The sequence below is a fragment of the Sus scrofa genome, chromosome 6 (genome assembly GCF_054392235.1).
Source record: "Sus scrofa isolate SSC_HxYL_T2T_F1_AM1 chromosome 6, Sscrofa_HxYL_maternal_Yorkshire_Landrace_v2.0, whole genome shotgun sequence".
Lineage (NCBI taxonomy): Eukaryota > Metazoa > Chordata > Mammalia > Artiodactyla > Suidae > Sus > Sus scrofa.
This window is the reverse complement of record NC_139388.1, coordinates 134,079,549-134,103,044: the sequence shown is the minus strand read 5'-3', so window position 1 is coordinate 134,103,044 and position 23,496 is coordinate 134,079,549. Positions and strand designations below refer to the sequence as shown.

Below are 23,496 nucleotides of genomic sequence, written 5' to 3'. Positions count from 1 at the left end.
AGAGGAACTTCTATACTGCTTTCCATAGTGGCTGCACCAATTTACATTCCCACCAACAGATTACCACAGTGCCCTTTTCCCCACATCCCTCCAACATTTGTTATTTGTCTATTTTTTTGGTGATGGCCATTCTGACAGGTGTGAAGTGACCTACTGAGTCAGAATCTACATTTTAACAAGATTACCCACCTGATTCGTATGCACATTAAAGCTTGAGAAATACTTTTTTCCTAATAACATTTTAATCTAATTACCAAATAGTATGTGGGGATGTCTTCATTGGAGAAAATTTGCAAACCATTCAAAAGAACAAAGAAAAAAGTAAAAATCATACATAATTCCCACCAAAAGATAATCACCATTAACTTTATCTACATAATTTATTTTGTGCATACGTACACATTTCCCCCTGCTCTTAAACTTGGATCTCTCAGTATAGTGTTTCATAACATTTTTCCTTATCATAAAAATTGTTCTATAGTATCTTTAAGATGGCTGTTTTGTATTCAGTCCTAAGGATGCATCACAATTTATTTAAACAATCACTAGCCATCTAGATTGTTTTTAATTTCTTACTATTATTTAAAAATGCTGTGATAAACATCCTTGTGGTTAAGTCTTTGTGCATATCATTATTTTTATATTTTTAAGACAAATTTAAAGAAATGTCAAAACCATTTTAGGGCTTTACTTTTATTTATTATTGATGTTTATGAGATTTCTTCCACTTTTCAAAATTGTCAGCTATTAGTGGCAAATGGCCTGAGAGACATTTTTAGTTGCTGAATAGAACATTCATCATCTTTGGTTGTCACACAGTATAATCTACTCAGGTTGGAGATTCAGTCATATTATAAAGTACATCTTCTAATTCTGATTGTGCAGTATAGCAGTGACTCATACCACTTCACTCCCACATTTCCTGGGTGGAATATTGTCATAAAAATTATCACATGAAACTTTTATTTACTATCTGTCAGGCATTGTTCTAAGCACATTGCATATATTAGTTTATATAATCCTTTTAAAAAACAGTAAAATAGGTACTGTTATTATTCACATTATTCTTACATATGAAGCAACTGGAACACATTGAGTTAAAGTAATTTCTCTATGGTAACAAAAACAATAGATAAAATTTGAACCCAGGCAGTCTAGCTCCAAAGCCCATGCTTTTAATCACCGCTCTTGAAATTGTTCTATATGTGTGTAAGAAAAACAGGTCTCTGGGTCCTATAGCAAAGATTTGTGTCTGAGGCTTGTGTTAGTTGCAGATACATAGTGCATATTCGAGTACCCAGAAGATCAATAGTCTGGTCAAAGAACTTTGAAAATAAAATGTCATCCAAAAAGAGGTAATAAGTCAAAAATGGAAGAATGACGCGTTTTCCGAAGAAGTGAATATTACTCGCATGTCCTAAAAACAATGGCTCTGGGGTCTGATTATGGTTGGGTAACAAGTATAGTCCACTTGGGATACAAATTAGGTCTCATCTTTGATATTAATCACTTACTTGTACCCATCTACTTAAATTAGCAGGACTTCTAAGTAGCTCTTTTCTTAGTATCTTCTTCCAGCTCCTTTCAAGTATTGCTAAACTTTTGGGAGTTTACTCATTCCAGAGAGGCTAATCTTTCCAAAGGTTGGATGAAGAAAGAGATGGGTATTTTGATTAGTATATAAGCTGGTAATCTCATTTTCGGCTCCTATTGACTTTGCCACTGCTACATAGTTTCATGGTTTAAACTGGTCCCAAAGAATTTGACATATCCTTGCTCTTGATGCCACTGATACTTATGGAGACCTGATTCTTAATGGGAGGGTGTCTCCTTGTGGAGACACTGATTCTTAATGGGAAGATGATCTACCCTTTTCAAGTGTTAATACTCATTCAAGGTTTATATCAAGAGTTAGTTTCCTTAATTTATACTTATATGATTAGTTATCCTACCTTCATGCCAGGTTGAATGTGGGCTTTCAACCCATCCCTACACTGTACCAAAATCAGCCTTCCTTTCTTGAACATCTTTCTAGGGATAGCAACTGGTTGTCTGTGACCCAGTGTAGTTCGCAGATATGATTTGGTTACTCCTCATGATATTTTTAAATAATTGAATCTGATACCATTATTTATATATAAATATAAAATACAATGGGTTTAAAACAAGATATTTCATATTAATATCTGGATTTCCATATTCTTGAACCATTTGAAAACAGTGGCCTCTTATTCCCATATGAGAACAAATAGGCAGCACTGAATAACTATTCTCCTTAGGATTTATACTGTCTGACTTGCTCTAGCTTTCACTACTTTACTACTTCTGTTGTTTTACCTACCTGTCTTCTGTATGCACTTGAATTTGGCCTGCAGAGCCTCCAGCATGAGCCTGCATCACCACATTCTCCTTTCTTCTTTGATAAAGCTTATTTAGTGTGCCTTCCTACTCATGGGCCACCTATACTATCACTAAAATTGAGGAAAGAAGTTCAGGTAATTCTGAACCTTGGAAAGACTAGGGTCTAAGTTTTGATCCCTCCCTTTAAATTCCTGCTTTATTTTTTAAATTTTTTATTATAGTTGAGTTACAATGTTCTGTCAATTTCTGCTATATAGAAAAATGATATATATTATCAGGTATACATATATATTCTTTGACTCATATTGTCTTCCATCATGTTCCATCACACATTTGAATATAGTTCCCTGTGCTGTGAGCAGGACCTCACACAGATCTACTTCCTTCCTTCCCTTTCATTAGTTCTCTTTACCATAGGTTATTAAGAAGGAACAACCTTTACCAAGTTCCAAAGTGTTTCATGGAGTTCCTGTCGTGGCTCAGCAGAAACAAATCTAACTAGTATCCATGAGAATGCATGTTGGATCCCTGGCCCCGCTCAGTGGGTTAAGGATCCAGCATTGCCCTGAGCTGTGGTGTAGGTCGCAGACAAGGCTCAGATCCGCCGTTGCTGTGGCTGTGTCGTAGGCCGGCAGCTACAGCTCCTCTTAGACCCCTAGCCTGGGAACCTCCATATGCTGTGGGTGCGGCCCTAAAAAGACAAAAAGAGTTTCTTTAGATCATTCCCCCAAGATAATGGATGTCTCCTAGCCTTAAATTTACACAATTAAGTTATCCACGGAAGTGATTCTTCCCACAGCAAATAAGATCTGCTGCACATTATCTCTACATATATAAAGAAGTACTTGACAACTTTTTAAAAAATAAAAATATAATGTACATGCCATAAGGCTAGCTCATTATAAGTGTACAACTCAGTGTTTATTAATAAACCTAATAAAAAAAATAATAAAAATTAAAAAATTAAAAAATAAACCTAAAGAGTTGTGCAGTCATCACAACACAGTTTTAGAACATTTTCATTACTCCCAACATTTTTTTTGAACTCTTTTGCATTCAGTCCCCATTTTCAGCTCAACCTCAGGCAAACACTGATCTGTTTTCTATCCCTACAGTTCCTTCTCTGGATGTTTTATGTAAATGGAATTATATAATATGTAATGTTTATGGCTTCTTGAACTAAGAGTAATGTGTTTGAGGTTTATCCATGTTATAGAACATATCAATAGCTGGTTCTTTTTATTACTGAATTATACTATGTTGTATAGATATAGCACATTTTGTTTATCCATTCAGCAATTGATGAATATTAAGGATTGTTTCCGGTTTTTGTTTTATTTGGATAATATTGCTATAATTATTTGCATGTAAGACTAGATAGACATATGCTTTCATTTCTCTTGAGTTGATATCAAGGGGTAGAATTGCTGGGTCATATGGTTAAGTTTACGTTTATCTGATTTTCCAAATTATGTTTCTCAATTTGGAAAACAAATTTCCAAATTGTTTTCCTAAGTGGCTTTACTATTTTACATTCCCATTAGCAGTGTGGAAGGGTTATACTTTCTTCACATTCTCGTTAATACTTGGTATCATCAGTCTTTTTGATTTTAGACATTCTGGTGCATGTGCATTGTTTTTTGTTTTTTTCAATTTTTTTTCCCAGTTTTTTTGTCTTTTTAGGGCAACACCTGTGGCAAATGCAAGTTCCCAGGCCAAGGATCCAATTGGAGCTGTAGCTGCTGGCCTACACCACAGCCACAGCAATACCAGATCTGAGCCACATCTGCAACCTACACCACAGCTCAATGCATGCCGGATCCCCAACCCACTGAGAGAGGCCAGAGACAGATCCCGGGTCCTCATGGATACTAGTTGGGTTCATTACCGCTGAGCCACAATGGGACCTCCTATTTATCAGTTTGTCTTTCCCTGTGATTGATGACATTGAGTATATTTTCATGTTCTTATAAAACCATTTATGTATCTACTTCAGAGAAATATGTGTTCAAATCTGTTGCCCACATTAAAAACTGAGAATTTTTTCTTATTAGGCCTTAATATTAGACCACTATATATTGTTCGTATATAAAGTTACACATAGTTCTCTACATATTCTGAATACAAGTTCTTTAACAAATAATTAATTTGCAAATATTTTCTCCTTATCTGTTGTTTATCTTCTTGAATGATGTCCTTGAAGAGCAGAAGTTTGTAATTTTAATACAACCACATGCCCTTTATCAGCTTAAGGAAGTTCCCTTCAATCCTAGTTTGTTTAAAGGTTTTATCACAGGTGTTAGATTTTGTGGAATGAATGCTCCTGGTACAAATATTGAGATGTTTATATGGTTTTGTCTTTTATTCTATTAATATGGTGTATTTCAGTCATTGTTGTTCAGTGTTGAACAAAATCTCGCCTTCCTGGGATAAAGCCTACCTGGTCCTGGTGTATAATCTTTTTAATATACTACTGCATTTGGTTTGCTAATATTTTGAGAAAGATTTTTGCATTGTAATGGATATTAATGTGTAATTTTCTTTTAATATTTGACTAGTTTGGGCATCAGGTCTCACAGAATATGCTGGGAAGTTTTATATCCTCCTCCTCTGTATTCTAAAAATGTTTGTGTAGGGTGAGTATTATATTTTGAATGTTTCATACAATTCCCCAATGAAGCCATCTAGTCCTGATGAGCTTTTCTTGGGAAGAGTTTTAATTAATAATGTAGTATTTTCATTGTTTATAGGCCTCTTCGGATTGATGAGTTACTTTTGGTAATTTGTGTCTTTCTATGAATTTGCCCATTTCATCTAGGTTATATATTTTGCATAAAGTTGTTTATAGTATTCTCTTATAATCCTTCTGCTTTTTCTAGCATTAGTGGTGATGTCATCTTTTTATTCTTGATTTTGGTAATTATTACCTACTCTGTTTTATTTTGTCTTGTTTTGTCTTAACTTTGGTCATCAGCTAAAAGGTTGGGTTGATCAGTAAGACTTCTGGCCTCATTCATTTTCTCTTTTGTTTTTATTTTCCATTGCATTGAATTTTGCTATGATCTTTTGATTTTGGTTTAATTTGTTCTTCATTCTGAATTCCCTAAAATGGAAGCTTAAATTATTGGTTTGAGACCTTTCTTTTTTTCTAATATGGATGTTTATGGTCATGAATTTCCCTCTAAGCTATGCATTATCTATATCCCATAAATGTCAGTTTCTTATAAGTTTTTTCCATTCAGTTCAAAATATTTGTAATTTCTCTTGGCACTTCTTTGTAACCCAAATCCAGATACTGGGATTCCCAAACTTTCTCTTCTGTTGTTGATTCCTAATTTAATTCTGCTGTGATCAGAGATTATATTTTGAATGAATTTTCAATCCTTTCAAATTAATTTGAGATTTGTTACATTGCTTAGTATATGGTTAATATGAAGAATTCCCATGTGTGCTTGAAAAGAATGTGTTCTGCTGATATTAGATGCTGTTTTATAAATGTAATTTTAATGGTATTACTCAAGTATTCTGTATCCTACTGATTTCTGGTCTAGTTTTTCTTTGAATTATTGAAAGAAGAATATTGAAATTCTCAACTATAGTTATTAAATTATTTATTAACTCCTTCCATTATTTTTGTTTTAGAGAAACTTCTCTTCAGTGCATATGCATTTCTAATTGTTAAATCTCCCTTTTTGGCCTTTTTTATCATTATGAAATGTCCTTTTTTACTTTAGTAATATTTCTTAAGTCTATTTTGTCTACTATTGATATGAGTGCCCCACTTGTCTTATGGTTACTGTTTATATGCTATATCTTTTTCTCTCCTTTTATGTGTAACCTATTTTTATCTTAAAATCTAAAGTGTGGCCCTTGTAGACAGCATATAGTTGGACCTTGCTTTTATATCCTGTTTGATGATTTCTGCCTTTTGGTCTGTATGTTGTATTCACATACAGTGTAATTATTGATACGATTGGATTTACATCTTCCATTGTGTTGTTTATTATTTTCTATGTCTTGGAGTTTTTATATTGTTGTTCCTCTCTTCTTTTGTGTTAAACAGATATTTGTAGGATGTCATTTTCATTTCTCTTTGATTTTTAAACTACATTTTAAAGACATTTTCTTAATAGTTACTTAGAGATTAAAATGTGCATTTTATCTTATCACAATCTACCCCAGTGTAGATTGATTTAATTTTAGTAAAATATAGTTATTTTGATCCAATATAGCTCCATTTCTTCTCCAGCTTTGTGTTATTATCTTCATGTTACATTTATATTTACATAAATCCAGAATCTCAGTGTTACGGTGATTGCTTCAGACAATTTTAAGTTCTTTAGAAATTAAGAAAACAGATAAATATTTGTTTGTATAGTCTTTTTCTTATATATTTACCATTTCTAATACTCTATCAATTTCAATATTGTACAGTTATTTCCTTTCATCTGGAATACCTTCTTTAAGTATTTCTGCTTGTAACACATATCCTTATTTGTTGTCTATCCAGGGATTTCTTTATTTCGCCTTTGTTATTGGAGGATAGTGTTACCAGATAGAAAATTGTGAAAAATTTTTTCTTTTAGCACTTTGAATATATTATTCCACTGCCTTCTGGCCTCTCCTATTTTTATTAAGAAGTCATCATTAATCATATTGCTTTCCCCCTGTACATGATTAGCCATTTTCTCTTACTGCTTTCAAAATTTTTTCTTTGTCTTTTAACAACTTGAACATGAGTCTCTTTATGCTTATCATACTTGACATTGGTTGAACTTTTTGAAATGCAAGTTAATGCTTTTCATCAAATGGGGCAATTTCAGTCATTATTTCTTCAAACCTTTTTTTTTTTGCCCTTTGTCTCTCTTCTCTCTGTCTACAGTTCCCATCACGCATAAGTTGATACCCTTGATATCCTGGAGGTTTCTGAGGCTCTGTTTGTTTTTCTCCTATCTTTTGTTCTGTGTATTCTTCAAACTGGATGATTTCTAATGATCTATTTTCAAGTTCACTGATTGAATCTTCTGCCCTCTTCCAATCTACTGTTGGGTCTATGTAACGAATTTTAGAGTTTGGGTTATTGTACTTGTCAAGTCTCTAATTTTTGTATTGTGAATTGTTTCTATATTGAAATTCTCTTTGTTGTAGCACTGCCATCATATTTTTGTTTAATTCTTTAAATACAATCTCTTTTTATTCTCTTGATATAATAGCTGTTTTGAAGTCCTTCGTTGGCTAAATCCTATATCCGGGCCTATTCAGAGATATATTCTGTCTTTTTCCTCATTATAGATTACAAAATGTTTTTGTCCTTCCCAGGCTAGGGGTCAAATTGAACCTGCAACTGCAGGCCTAGGCCACAGCCACAGCAATGCCAGATCCAAGCTGCATCTACAACCTACACTATGACAACGCCCCATCCTTAACCCACTGAGCGAGGCCATGGGTTGAACCCACATCCTCATGAATACTAGTCAGGTTTGTAGGTGTCTGAGCCACAACAGGAACTCCTATATAATATTTTGTAGTAATTCTACATTCTGATTATTTTTTTTCCCTGAAGATTATTTTTATTTACATTTTGTTTTGTTTCAAAAACTTCCTTGGCTTTAATCTATGGACTGTATCCCCTGTGTTATCTGTCTGCTTACTTGTTATTCAGTAATTAATCAAAGGTTGTGCTCAGACCCTTTGAGCTGATCTGTGCTATTAGAGCTGTTTGTGGGTTGGGGAGCATATTAAATGTTCAGGCAACTTTCAACCATGTACCAGCTTTAACTTTCCATTCAGCCCTCTTGGAAATATCTTCCTTATCAACCCAGAATAGGCGGAGAGCTTATCTAGGCCCTGACTCTCTCATTTCCATTTTCTGTATTAATTTTTTGTGAGACCATTAGTCTACTACTCACCTCTACTAAGGCTGCAACTTTAGACTAGCAGTGCTGGCTGCTTTTCCTACCCATTTCCTACAGTTTTCTTGTATAATGGACAGTATCATTTGTGTGGGGTGTTTTGGCCTCTCTGGCAATAAAGCTTCTGGTTGTCATGGCCATCCCCACTCTGATGTACTGTACTGACTGAGCTGTAGGGAAACAGGAACAGCACCAAACAAGAACACCATGGACACCACTGTTTCTCATGCAGAGTTCAGCAGATTTTCATGAACAAGTTCCTCTCACTTTGTTGTTTATAATTACTAGATTTTCAGAACTGTGAAGTCATTGTTTCTGATAATTTTGTCCAGCTTTATGGTTGTTTCTTGGAGAGAAGATTTACGGACTTACTCATTCTCCCATCACTGGAAGTCCTATCTTACCTGGCAGCTTTAAAAATGGCGTATTCATTTGATTTAAGTTCCACTTAACAAGGAACAATTCTATAAATTCTTTGTACCATTTTGGCATGAATTTGGGGTCTGTGGGAACCAGAACAGTTGTTCACCATACCATCCAGTCTGCCCACCTTGCTATACAATCTGTCATCTTCACCCTATTTAATGAAAGGAATTTTATACTTCAGCAATAATTGTAACTTTTTTGTGTACTCCCCTCTTTTGAATACCACGTAAGTGGCATCTGATGCTGTAATACTGAATTTAATGAAAGTTTATAAATTGTTTTACAATTCTCCTTTATAAATGAAGATATATATACACACGCACACATATATATAGTATATTTTGTCTCTTCCATAATACAGAATGTTTAAATGGTTAACATTTGTGCTGCAGTATAGCTTTCTGGCTCATGAAAAATGAAAGCTATCAGCGATCTGGGCAATAAGATTCATCGCCAATAGTCACTAGCAACAGCACACAGCATTTTAATATCAGTGAGGTCCACAGCTAGCAGTAAGAGCTGGTGTAATTGAAAGACGTTTAGGCGCAATCATTCTGCTGTTTGTTCCTTGCCAGGTTCAACATGGGATTGTGTGAGTATTTGAAGAAAACAGCATTTTCTTTTATATCTTTGAAAGATGTAAGAAGGTTAGATAAGTGCTTATATTTAAGGGATGTGGTGATCTTAAAATCATGTGGCTCTAAAATAAAAAGCCAGTTTTTTTGTCTTGGTTGATTAAAGCTTTAGAAAAGCTACTCCTTGGTTACAAGTGAACGGATAATTCTGGTCTAATGTTGCCGTGGTAACAACTCATGCTGATATAATTGAGAACATCTTATACATCCTGGTTCGAAATTTTCTCCCTGCCATTTTGAGTTGTTCTAGTGGTATATGAAGGAGGCTAGGATAACTTGCTTGAAAGAAATTAAATCTGGTTATATACGTCTTTGGCGTTAATCTGATGTTTACTAGTGATATCTCACACTGTGTAGTTATGCTTTGCTTCTAGGGGCTTTTCTTTTTAAAACAAAGAAAGCTCTTCATTTTTTGTGTGCTGCATGCTCTAGTGTATGTGTTTACACCATCGGTTCTTCTACCTCTAGAGATTAGCATAACTCCCTTTGCTGTTGGATTGTTGTTTTGAGCAATATGTTTTGGAAAGGTTGATTTTCATCATGAGTGGTGAGTATGCTCTCTGAGACTCTGAGCTTTATATTTTTTTAAAATATTTAACTATAACAGGAAAAAATGTTTTTAAAGCAGCAGTTGTAAAGGCAGAGCTACAATGAATTACATTTTCTGTTGATGCTTTTGTATTTAAGGATTTTAGTAATTTGCTTTTTAAATCCATTAAGAACTGTGAACAATTAATACCATTATTAACAGTCAATACCAATAATGTTTCTAATCTATTTTATGGTTTGATGTATTTTATTCATTAGACACATTGTTATTAATTGTGTTATAAATTACTGAGCAAAAGACCCATTGTGGTAAAAGAGGAATTTTTGTGATTCTGATCCTGAAGATAATTAACCTTTCCTTTTATTGGCTTTGTCATTCAAATACTAACGTTTGTTAGATTCTTTTTGGTTATGTAAAAAAAATGCTCAATCCTGAATAAGAGGTTGCCAAAATTTTGTTGATTTATTGGCTTCTTTTAACTACAATTCATTGAGAAATAGAGGTTTAATGATGAAATAAACATACACATTTTGGTTTTGGAGGCTTTGCTAAAATTTTGCAGAAATTTTTTTTGGGAAATAATTTGTTAGAATAAGTACTTTTGTAATTATTAGTTTCCTTTTTGTTTTTGTAATGTGATTTATTTTTCTAAAATTTCTAAAAAATTTTTTGAGAAAATATACTACAGTATATACTGCAGTTTATCATAGGATAAAAGCTGTTCACTTTTAAGCCAAACCTGCAGCTAAAAATAGATATCCTGTTGTTAGAGCGAGAAATATTTGCTTAGAGCATAATTCATTTGCATCTTTTTGCTTAACTGAAAAAGAGGATGTTTACAAGTTAACCTTTGAATCAAGTACATATTTAAGAGAAGTGTTATATGGTTTTTCTCTTATAACAGTCTATCATGTATACTTAAAAGATTTGGAATTGGAATTCAGAACCTGAGAGTTGGATTTTTGCTGTATAGTGATAGGATTCAAAACAGATGAACCTTTTCTTCCGTAATTGAATATCATCTCATTATTGCCAATAAACATTTTTTATCCTGCCACTGTATAACATAAGCCTCTTCAACACTGTTAAGTGTTTGCTTATGGAACAATATTAGACGTTAAAAGAACATTTTTACATGCAATACATTAAGAATTGTTATTGTTAATATTCTATTACTTTTCTATTAGATCTTTCCAGTCTAGTGTTTTAAATTTGGGCTAATATTACAAAATCAACATTTTAATATTTCTTAGGATTTCTTGGATTTCAAAACTGAATATACTTCATTATTACACTTAAAATATTGGATTGTCTGAATCCAGACAGTTTTTTTTTTTTTTTCTCTTCGAATGTGTTCTAGAGGTTTTACAATTGGATGTGCTGGATTTAGCAGAAGAAAATTGTTACTGCTTCTCTATTACCTTTTTTTTCCTTTCAAGAAAGCCATGGATTATTCACATATTATTTGATGTACTTGATCATATTGGTCTGCCCTTGCTTTTTCTACCACAGGAATTAATTATAGAGTCAGCGTAAACATTCTGACTTTTTCAGGATTGTCTAATTTCAACTAATTTTACTCATAAGTGGTTAAATGCCATAGCCATTTCAAAATGTGGAAAATTTCAAATGAAGTGTGGTTTCATTTGTAAAAATTTAAGCAAACACTAGACCTTTTAATCTAAGTTTATAGCTATACATGTGAGATTTATGTGTATGTGGTACTTTTCTAGTTAAAAAGCTATTTAGTGTTTATTTTCTCCTTCCTTGCCTGTTAAATATTAGCTTTTTCTGGAATAGTTTTCTCAGAGAATCTATCTTTGGTCCTTTTTTAATACTGCATTATCTCTGAATGATCTCATCCATGCCTCCATCTTCAGTTGTCACCTGAATATTCAGTGCAAAAGTAAATTTTCTCTTTCCCTATCAAATATATTCCTTTTTCCTTCATTCTGATTACTGTTAATGATCCCACTCTCAATGCAGGAACTTATAACAGAAACCTTGTAGTCATTCCTAACTTATTACTCCCCAGACATTCACTCAGGCATTAATTAGAATTCTATTGATTTTATATTAAACATCTCAAAAAATCACTTAATTTTCTCCGTTCTCACTGGCGCTTGAGAATGCTTTTAGATCAATCATTCTGTATTATTTTTTTCAATCCTACTGCAGCAACGGCTTCACTGGTCTCAGCTTTCAGTTTTGTATCAGTGCAGACTGTTTTCCATGCTGCCATTTTAAAACTGCAACTCAATATGAAAACTTTCAGTTACTTCTTATTGTCTCTAAGATAAAGGTTAAACTCCGTAGTGGAACATACAGGATCAGTGACCTGCTTTTCTGGTTTTATCTGCATCACTTTCATAAAATTCTGATCTAGACATATTGAACTATGTATTATCCCTTGCTACCTTTCCATATTTATATCTTTTATCATAAAACTCTGAAAACCAGCTATACTTTTCAGTGCCTTCATCATTGACTCTGTAGAATTAGATGATTCCTCTGTACTCCCAAAACAAACTTAGGAATTAGACAATTATTTGTATTATACTGAAATTATGTGTTTGCATGTCAGTTTCCAGTCTCCAACCTTTGAACTCCTTAAGTCAAAGATAGTACCTTGTTCATCTGTATATTTCTAGCAGTTTCCCTGGTGCCCCATCGTAATGAGCTCATAAGTTCTTATGGAATAGATGAATGATTAAAACATATCCATTTTTTACATATTTGAACATTTTTCTTTCATTTGTTGTATATTTTGATTTTCTTTCCTTTTCTTTCATATGCTTATCGGTACATAATGAGCATCATTATATCAAAATCCCAAACAAAACCTCTGATTGATCTAGCTGTAGTTAGGGCAGATCTCTGGAGATTTGCCATGCTTTGAGTTACAGGAAAGTTACAGACTTGAGCAAAAGTATTTGATTAATTCCCCTTCCTAGATCTGTTTTTTCTAGACTGAAAATTTAAGAACTCAAAATTTGGGAAACAATATATCAGTTCTGGAATTAAGGAAGGGTACCTGCCTAGAAATATACAGTATCAGTTTGAAGATCAGATGCCAAAATTTAACTGTTTTATTTTGAGTAGTTTGGCTTCATGGAAAAGAAATAAAAATAGTTTACCCCTACTAACTTTGATAGTTGAGGTTTTAAGAAAGACCATGGGAGAGATGAGTGGAAGATCCAACACTGATGATTACTCTTATTCTAAAACAGTTGATAGTGGGAAAACCAGGAACTTGTTAGTCTAATCAGGCTGAGAAAGTGGCTTTTCTTCTTCTAGATATACAAGGCCCTTTCCTCTTGTGGTGGGCTCACTACCAGTAAGGAGCCCTGTAGTCCTGGCTCCATTCTCATTTTTGATTCTGACATACCCAAATAGGAGGTGGGAGGATCTACTTTATTTGGCAAGGGGGGAGCATTTGTAAAGTTTTGAAAGGCTTCTCATTGTTCATGAATGGATAAACAAGAAAAGCAACAATGTGGAGCCTGTAAAAGAGATTATGCTGAAGAATAAGCTCACAGCCTTCAAGAGGAAGATAATCACCTTATATTTAGAAAATATTTGTAGGGGAGGGTTTATAATAAGAAATTATGGATAGCATCTCTGTAGAATTCTCTAAAAACTTTGAGTGAATATGAACTATCCAAAATAAGATATGAAACATAGGAAGATAGAACAAGAGACTAGCATGAAAAGAAAGCTAATCACTGCAGTAATGTAAGTTAATGATATAAAGAAGTAGCTTGATAAAACCTACTGGGATATAGAGAAAATGGACAAGGGTAAAAAGAGGTAAAAGCTATGTTAGATAAAAGTAGGAAACTCTACAAATTGGATGAATAGCATTCTCTCAGAGTAGACAGTGACTAATAGAACAGAAGCAATAATAAAAAATATGATTCAGGGAAACTTAGTTGAAGAAAAACTTAAATGTGTATATTGAAAGAGCTAATTGTGTTTTGACAAAGATTAACAAAAACAGTGGTACCTAAATATATCCTGATGGAAGTTTTGAATTACTAGGATGAAAAAAAATGAATTCCAAAGACATTCAGGTCTCTTTGCATCGTATAGCTTGATATAGAGTTTGTCTTATAAAGAAAAAAAAAAAAATCCAAAACTTGGAGACTGGGTAATTTGAAAATCCTTCTAGACCAAAAGTTAACAAAGACAAAATAGCACGTAGAAATACTGAATAAAATATAGCAAGCATCCCTTTAAACGAATAACTGAACTTACAAGAATATAAAAAGACAAAAAAAAAAAAAAAGAATATAATAGAAATCCCCAGTGTGCAAAAAGTCAAGTGGTAAGTGAAAACTAGAGCTTTTAGGAGGAGCACACTTTGACTACCCTGAGGAAATTTTCATACCTTGGTGACCAAAGGGCTTTCATTTTGATCTATTCAATTTGATATTTCGTAGACCCCTATATAAAGTCAGGATCTTCAGAGGATCATAACCTCAGTGAAAACATAGATTAAAATATAAAACATCTCCACTGACACAGAAAGAATAAAGAAGCTTGTATTTCTTGGCTGGGATTCCTGGGGAAGGGGGAGGAGTTTATGTGCATATGTGCAGGATGCTTCTCCTGAGAGTTTGTAATCTATTGCTTTGCCTTCAATAGATTTCACATTTTAATATGTATTAATTGTGTGGTCTAAGAATCACCAATAAAATAAAATACCTTATAGTAACAGTTTCAGGCTAGCAATATCTACCAGGTGCCAGGCAGAAGCTAATACAAAACATATCCTCAAATCAAATCCTACAGATTTCTCACAGATAAAGCCCCACTGAACTTTGAGTTCACAATCCAAAATCAAAATAGATACCCAACACACACATACATGCACACAGCCCTGCAACAAATGGTGTTCAGCAGATACAACAGGATTAGACCCCCACCAAGAATGTCAGAGAGTAGAATTTTCACATACAAACTACCATTTAAAATTAATAATCATATAAAAAAGAAATATAAGAAAAATAATTGTATGCATCTCTCACAGAGCCTCAAAGTATATAAAACAAAATGAACCTGTTCAAAAGGAAAAATTATAACTGTATAAGATTTATAGGTGGATGTAAAGAATTCTCACCCAGTAATTGGAGAATATACAGGGTATATAGAACACTTACAAAATTGATTATGTGAACCCATATTCAAAATATTTTAAAAGAATTGATATAAGGGCTGTGATCTCCAACCACAAAGCAATTAAGTTTACTTTCAGTAATAAAAGACTAATTAAACAAATAAACCCAAATGTCGTATTTGAGGATTTAAAAAAAAAATTAGGTAACACAAATAACTCATTTAAAATTCAATTATGTGTCCAAACTTGTGGGGTATAGCTAACAGTAGATTTAGAAACAAATTTTCATTTTTATTTATTTGCATTTTAGGGGCACACCCAGGGCATATGGAAGTTCCCATGCTAGGGATCGAATCTGAGCTACAGCTGGCTGCCTGTGCCACAGCAACACCAGATCCAAGCTGTGTCTGGGACCTACACCATCTCCAACCTACCCTGCAACTAACAGCAAAGCCAGATCCTTACCCAACTGAGCAGAACAAAGGATACTAGTCAGGTTTGTTGCCTCTGAGCCACAATGGGAACTCCTAGAGACAAATTTTTAAATGCTTTTATTAGGAAAAGTAGAAGACATTTTATGATGTAAGTATTCAAGTAAAAAAGTTAGAGAAAGTACCTCATAGTTGATCAAAAGAAGAAGAAAATGATTAGAAACATAAGCAAAAATCAGTGAAACAGAAAATGAAAAACCCTCAGAGCCAAAGGTTAGTCATGGAGAAGACTTTTCAAAGAACTGATTAGAATTATATCTATTTAAAATTTAAGTGTAATTAAAACCTTTATTCAGAACATAACAAAATTAGGACTAGACAGTTTTGCAATCAAGTTCAGAAAGAACAAAAATTTTAATCTTGTACAAAATCAAAGAATTTAAGAGGTGTTCTTAATTTCCTTAATTTATTCTAGTCTAGCTTTACAAATAAAGTATGGGAAGGAATAGTTAAACATGTTCCATGAAGTTAGGAACAGGAATAGGATACTCATTTCTGTGTCTATACAGCATTGTGCTGTTGGTCATAACCTGCAACATAAGACAGGAAAAAGTTGGAAGGAACAAAATTGTTATTATTCACAGATATGTGATTGTCTACATAGAAAATTCAAAAGAATCTACCAATGTTATTTTAGAATTAATAAGAGAGTCTGCCGTGTAAGATCAGTATGTAAATATCAAATATGTGCTATCAGCAACAAATGGTCATTTTTTTTTTAAATCTCCCTTTTACAATAGCAAGCAAAGCTCTAAAGAACCTAGGAATAAATATAATAAAAGAGTAATTAGACCTGTAAAAGAAAAAATTATAGAATTCTACTGAGAAATATTTGCTTAATCTTTAACAAGAAGATATAATTTATATTTATTAGATTATCAAAAATTAGAAAGTCAAAATTAAACAGTAACATTTTACTGAGTATATGGGTCATGAAGGATATGGTGATAGTGTAAACTGGCTCAACCATTTATTGAGCCACTTACTATCTAGTTAAGTTGAAAACGTGCATACCCTGTTATCTATGGATCCACTTCTAGCTCTATACTGTCTGGCAACAAGACAATATTTGAATTCAGAACTGATTGAAAATTTTTAGCATATGATTGTGGTAATATTCCTCTGAGTAAAACCCTTAGCAATTTAGGAAGTAAAGTGCATTTCAAAGAGTGTTTAAAAAATCACCTGGTTCATTAGTTTTATGACTATAAATTTAGTTTAAGTTTTATTACAAAACTCTATAGGGAACATCTTTAATCAAACATGGCTCGGATGGCCTAAAAGTCCGTAGCATCCTGAGAGAGCCAGTGGAAGAGAAAGCATGTATGTATGATTAGTTGTGAATGAGTTACACTATGTGGATTCACGGTGTATCCATCTGTCCATGTAAATACTTGTCAAATAAATTAATATTTCTTTCTATAATTTGACCATTTACATATATATGTCTCACCAAAAGTTTTAAATTTTTTTACAGTGTAGTGAAAGTCAATTATATTGTTCACTTGTAACCAAGATATATAATACAGAATTAATAAAAAAAATCATGAGAGGAAAGAAGAGTAAAAGTAGTCTTACAGTAATAGGAAGTGTAGCCTTTATTGCCTGTTAAATTCCCAACCACTCATTCATGTGTGACTTTGTGCAAGCCTAATTAATATCTTGGAAAACAAAAGTAGGCATGGTCCCATCCACTGAACTGCACAAATACAGTTGTAGTAATTGAAGTTTTTTTTTTTTAACCCACTATCGTTTTAAAGGTTACAGTGAATTTGCTTTGACTGAACATGTCTGAATATGGTGAAACAAATGAAGTGTCTCTTCAGCAAAGTGAACACTGTTGCTTGTCAAATTAAAGGGATAGAATTTATGTCATTAGCACATTTCCAGAGTAGGATTTTGTCTAATTTAAAAAATATGTATACAAAGAGTTAATTATAATCATTAATTAAAACACTTTTGAATATGTTTTTCATTATATTCCTATGTGTGACTATTTAATGAAGATATATAGATCAATAAGTTGATGTGTGTATGTTACTTTATGTGTTATTTAATCTGTTTCATTTATTTTTGATCAAGCACGCAAATCATCAGAAGCATCTGGTAGGAAACCACTTTTTAAGAATAATTTTGTTGCTTTGTTGCTATAAGTTGGGTTTTTATGAGGTATTTTGAGGCAACTAGAATATTTCATATTGGTTTACTGAAAATATTCGTATGAAAAACATGTATGGGGGGGGGGGTTATACCACATACATTTCTAACCCGAGAGTTAGAAATAACAAATACAGAGCTGTAAAGAGGTGGATGTTTGAAGTAGAGGTGGCAGAAGACAGACATTTACAATCTACTAGATTTATACTTCCTAAAGCTTTTGGAAGGGATTGTACAGTTATTTGTTGATAGAACTTGGTATTTTCATAGTAGTTTACTTTCATGCTCATCCTGTTTTGGGCTTTCTAATACACACTAAATAACTTAAATAGAATAATGCTTTCATTTAAGTAAAGAATGAAAATGAAATTAATTACAAAGAGATTTGGGAGCCCATGAATTATAATCTGCTGTTAAAAAAATTTTTTTTAGAAACTCCTGCTATGGCACAATGGGATTAGTGGTGTCTCTGGAGTGCTGGGACACAGGTTTGATTCCCAGCCTAGTACAATGGGTTAAGGATCTGGCATTGCCGCCACTTTGTCAACTTTGGCATAGGTCACAGCCGTGGCTCAGATCTGAGCCCTGGCCCAGGAACTTCATAAGCCTCAGGGAGGACAAAAAAGAAAAATTTTTTGAGCTTTTTACAGAAAAGATGTTATTAAGAAACAATTGCTTATAGTGCTTTATACTTGCTCTTTCCCTAATAGAAAATTTTAAAGGAACAGCCTCCTCTCTATTTCCTAAGTGAATAGCCATCAAGATTTAAAATATTCAGACCTCTAACCCCCACTGCTATCCCTCCTTACTCTATCTGGCTCCCCTCTTTCTTTAGCAAGTAATTTTGCCATTTACTTCCCAGAAGAAATAGAGTATAGCAATTGTGAATGACTCAATCTACTCCCATTCCTTTCCACACATTGAAAAGCATTGCCATGGCAAACAGTTACATCCCTGATGGTGCATTTGCTTGCCTATATCCTTCACCTCCTACTGCTGCTGCACACCTAATACCCTATGCTGCAGCTATTTCAGGTCTGTTGCCATTTCTTGAGTAAACCATGCTCTTTCCTCCATTCCCTGTATTCAAGATCATCCCAGCCTATCTTCATTCTTAACCTTATCTGACAGAGGAACTCTGTCCTTCAGGGCTCAGCACAAATGCTGCGTCATTTTTTATGCCTTACCTTACTACCCGATAATTTCCTCTTTTGAGCTACAGTAGTACTTTATAGTTACCTGGTTGTAGTCCTTGTCACATTCCATCATAATGGTTCATCTCTCTCCCCTTTAGCTTCTCATCTCCTTAATAGTGCAGATATGTTTATTCATTGTTGTGTTCCTGGAGTCTAGCTCAGTTTATGGTTCTGTTGAACAGTGCTCCGTAAATGTTGAGAAGTAAAACACCACCAAAGAAGTAAAAATACTGAAAGTTGTCTCTCAGAAGAGTGTTAATGAAGTATTACACTGAAGTATTATAATTCAGAATGTCTTTCCTCAGTAGAGTTTTGAATAAAGAACAGAAGTCCAGAAATGGCATCGCAATAGTTATAGGATGTATATTTATATATACGTATATATATGAAAATATATATATATAAAATTAGTGCTATCACTATGAGGAGTTAAAGTTTTTGTTTTAAGGAAAATTAGAATGGTATTTATTTCGACACTAAATAGTAATTATTGATTTTATTTCCTTATCATGTAATTTTAAAATACTGTATCTTAATATGCTCAGTTAAATAATTTTTCTACATTAATGTTTTATTCTGTACATAATTTTCTTAGAAAATGTACATAGGTGGTTTCATGCTAATATATTGTTTCTGTGAGTGTCATTTAATTATTGTTTATTTTTTGAATACAAGCTTGCTCCTCTTCAGAAGTTTCTGGTAGGCAACTACTTTTAATAAAACAAATATTACCTTTAAAACTTGTTATTTAGTTGTTTATAAGTTGTTATGATCGTCATAAATTTATTTTTATAAATTATTTTGTTAGTAAAATATTTTAGTTGATGGAGGAAATGATTAGTTTAATGTTGAGTTTTATCTATAGAAATGATTTATATTGCATTTCTTGTTTGATATTTTAGAAACAACAAATACAGTGCTGTGAAGTAGTGGGAATTGTACAGGGTAGCAGAAAATATTAGTACACACCATTTAAATTCGATAACCCAGGTTAACGAAAGGTTTTTGAGAGAAAAATACACTGTTGTAAATTTTGTATAAAACAGCTAATATTTTAGTTGCATATTTACCCTAGGAAGTTTATATTCTATTTTGTTCTATTTTCTGTTTGTTTCTGTCCTGTTTTCTGATATCCATTCAATAAAAGTTAAATAAAATTGTGCTTTTATTGTAAAAGAGGTGTGAAAGAGGGAGGTGACATTTACCTCATTACAGAGAAAACTGGATAATTCAACACCTGGAATAGTTTTAATCTGTATAGTAATAGATTTCTAAACTCTTCTTATAAAACATGAATGATAAAGTCCTTCAAGCATTGTATAATGGCATACCGTAATTAACAACATGCTTTTTTCATAATATGCAGCAATCTAGTTTAACATAGAACCGAAAAATACCCGATAAATAAATTTACTATCTGTAATTAGTGACGCATTTTAGAGTTATCTGAATAACATATTCTATTCTTGAATTTTTAATAAAATTTCCTAATGTTTAAAATGAACTCTGTAATCTAATTTTTAACTATATCTTATATATAAATATATTCAAAAATATTTTGAGGGTGGTAAGAATTAAGTTTTTTTTAATGTACTTGTGGAGATGCATAAAAATTATCCCTTTATTCTTCTTTCTTTATCTCATGAATCTGGATAGGTATTCATTCATACAAACCAACCCTGAGTAAACATATAGATTCCTTTGGTATCCTCATTTCTTAAACTGAAGAGAAAATTTATTTGGAAAATAAATATAATTGAAGTTATAATTCTGGGAAGAAATTAAGTTAATTTTTGGTGTGTCCTTCTCATTTCTTTTGGTACCTGGTTTGCTCCATTATTGACCAGCACAGAACAAAATATAGTTGCAGAAAAATCTTTTGTTGAGATATATTTTCCTTCTACTAATCAGTTAGATTCTTGTTACTCATCACTGTTAGATTCTTTTTAGATAGCTACTGATGATTACTAAGAAGTATTAGAACCAGTATTATAATTCACATGTGCCAAGCTCCAAAGTCTGTGGCTGTTGCAGCATATCACAGTGGTTTAACTTGTTTAAATATAGATATTTAAGCAATGGCTTATATACTAGACACAACAAGAAAAAAAAATGAGAACTTCAAGTATATGCTTTATAGAGAACTCTGGATTAAATGTGCTGCAATGTTTGAATTCAGCTCTCTGCCACCACTCATTTTATTAATTATTTGCCATCACCTTTCATCAGTGGATATAAATTTTTTTAAATAGCCAGAGAAAAGCATTTAGAAAGTTAAATTCACCACTGTGTAAAAATAGTAAAATTAAAAGCAAATTACATGTGGTTCTGGATTGCCTATTGTTTTAGAGTTATTCATAATCCAGCATGTTGTGGAATATTTTATTTTTGGTGTTTACATTAATAAGGTATATACTTTGGTTAATTAATATTTTTACAAAGGGTTTTGTTCATCTTTGCATCTAAATAGTACATATATAAACTGGAGATGTCATGTGTGTGTGTGTATATATATATATATACTTCAGTGATAAAAAGTGTTTCAGGAACAGAGTTTTCTTCATGGAACTGTTTAATGACCTTGTAATTAATGTTTATCCTTACTCAAAAAGGGAATCTCTTTATTTGTTGAAATAATTTACAAAATTTAACATCTTTAATACCATTTCAGAGAATTTTCATGTAAAACCTTTATGAGAACTGTTATTTACTTTCTACAGTTTTACTTAACAGTAAACTCAGAATATTTATTTGTACAAAGAGTATTTCAAATATTTTCCTGAATATCCTACTAGTGCATGAAATTAAGTCGTACCTCAAATTTTCCCTTTAGCTCATTCGCCAAGCAGGAAAAAGGAAATTTTCTTTCAACTTATCATCTCAGGCAGATACTGCCAGTCCTTCCTTTGACTAGTTACTTTTTTTCTTCACTCAAGATCCAACTAGAAGGAAGTGACAAGAGAAGCTGAAATAGGATATTAGGGATTTTTTTTCTTTTCCTGATTCACTTTCATGTCTCCAAAGTATCAATACTCATGCAGGCATCTGGAGAATTTATACTGCAACTTGATGTGCAAGTTCTATAAATAGAAGATAACTAAAAATATTTTTTCAAAAGAAATCAGAGGTATATTTTGGGAATCACAAGTTGTTTCTTAAAAGCCGCATTTGTATTTAGTAATATATTATGTTTTTAATTATTTTATAGCTGTCATTTGCAGTCAGCACCATGTGCAGATATGTCTGCTCTATGCAAAAAGAAAAGGCAAAGGCAAATCTTACTTATAAAACCACTCTTCTTTAGTTGTAACTAGTACATTAACTTTTAGAAAATTGGGATGACTTGAACCATTCTAAACTCAAAGAAAATGTAATAATTTTCCACCCCCAAACCACCTCCAGGAGGAATTAGATCATATTTGCATAATTAGGTGCAATTATTTGATTCATTGTTTTGGTGAATGAGACTGTCATACAATGGTAAGATTCTAATTTTAAAAATTATTTTTCTCAAATTTTCTAAAATGGATATTTTGAGAGTATTTTACAGCAAAATACAAGTGACAGTTTATATAAAGTAGTAAAATAGTATCTTCAGAAATGCACACTCCTGTTACATAAAAACTAATGTTTGCTATTGGTGCTTGTCATGACCATTTTGAAATATCAAGGCGTTTAGAATCCCAACAGCTTTCTCATTTAAGAGTGTTTTGCTAAAGGTACATCAGTGGGGATAAAGGAGGAAATTAAAATGTATATTTTAAACCACCCCAGTTTAGTACTACTATATCATTAGATGATCTTATCTGTGAACCCCTCACTTCTACTTTTAATATTGTCTTTTTATCAATATTATTATTTCTGAAGTAAATGCCATTGTGCCATTTGTTTAGCCTTTTACTATTTCAACACTACTTAAATCTTTTTTCTGCTATTTTCTTCTTTATTTATAGATTCAGATATCAGAGAAATGTTGGAAACTTTCCCAACAAAAAGAAAAACCAAAATAATTACTTCTTGTATAGTTAGGTTTTGCTCTCATACCTAATTATAGTAACAAGCATTTTGCTAATGCCATTTTATCTCCCTGGAATTTTTTTTCCTATTAGTTTTTAAAATCCTAAAGCTGTTTTGTAAATAGAAGTCATTGTTAATAACTTTGTGGGAAGACAATAAAAAGGAGGAATCCTTTTAAATGGTTCAATATTTAGCAAAACTAAAGCTTCAAACCACAGCTCTATAAAATTATGTGGCTATTATTGATCACTATATAAATATTTGGTTTTGAATTACTTTAGTTTACTTTTTAAATTAGGCATTCAGGCATTTAGTTTTGCTCCAGATTTAGAATGAGATTTTTAAGCTGCTTGGGTTTTTTGGTTGTGGCTTGTTCTGTTTTGTTTTTAAGTCTTTGTGGCTACTCTTTGTGTTAGTGTGTGGTTTTTCCCTTCTCTGTTTTTAGTAGAAAGGACACAAATCTAATAATATAAATCCTTATACCTGAAAACAGTCTTTTATCAAAATCAATTATATTTGAACTCCACAAATCAACAAATTCACATTATCCAGATGTTTTCAGTTCTTATGTTTAAAGGCTCTGATATTATCACCGCTAGCTTATTTATTTATTTACAGTCAGTATTTTGACC

The 23,496-nt window shown here is 32.5% G+C and overlaps 1 protein-coding gene across 8 annotated transcripts in view; it reads left to right on the top strand.

Annotated features, from left to right (window-relative positions):
* PRKACB (protein kinase cAMP-activated catalytic subunit beta) overlaps positions 1-23,496 on the top strand; it is a 118,589-nt gene that overhangs the window by 50,094 nt on the left and 44,999 nt on the right. The window contains 3 exon segments of one of the 8 annotated variants that reach the window (NM_001444738.1): positions 9,174-9,291; positions 17,577-17,600; positions 19,523-19,546. In NM_001444738.1, the coding sequence (NP_001431667.1) occupies positions 9,282-9,291; positions 17,577-17,600; positions 19,523-19,546 (58 nt within the window). In that variant the 5' untranslated portion in view covers positions 9,174-9,281. 8 annotated transcript variants of the gene reach the window in all.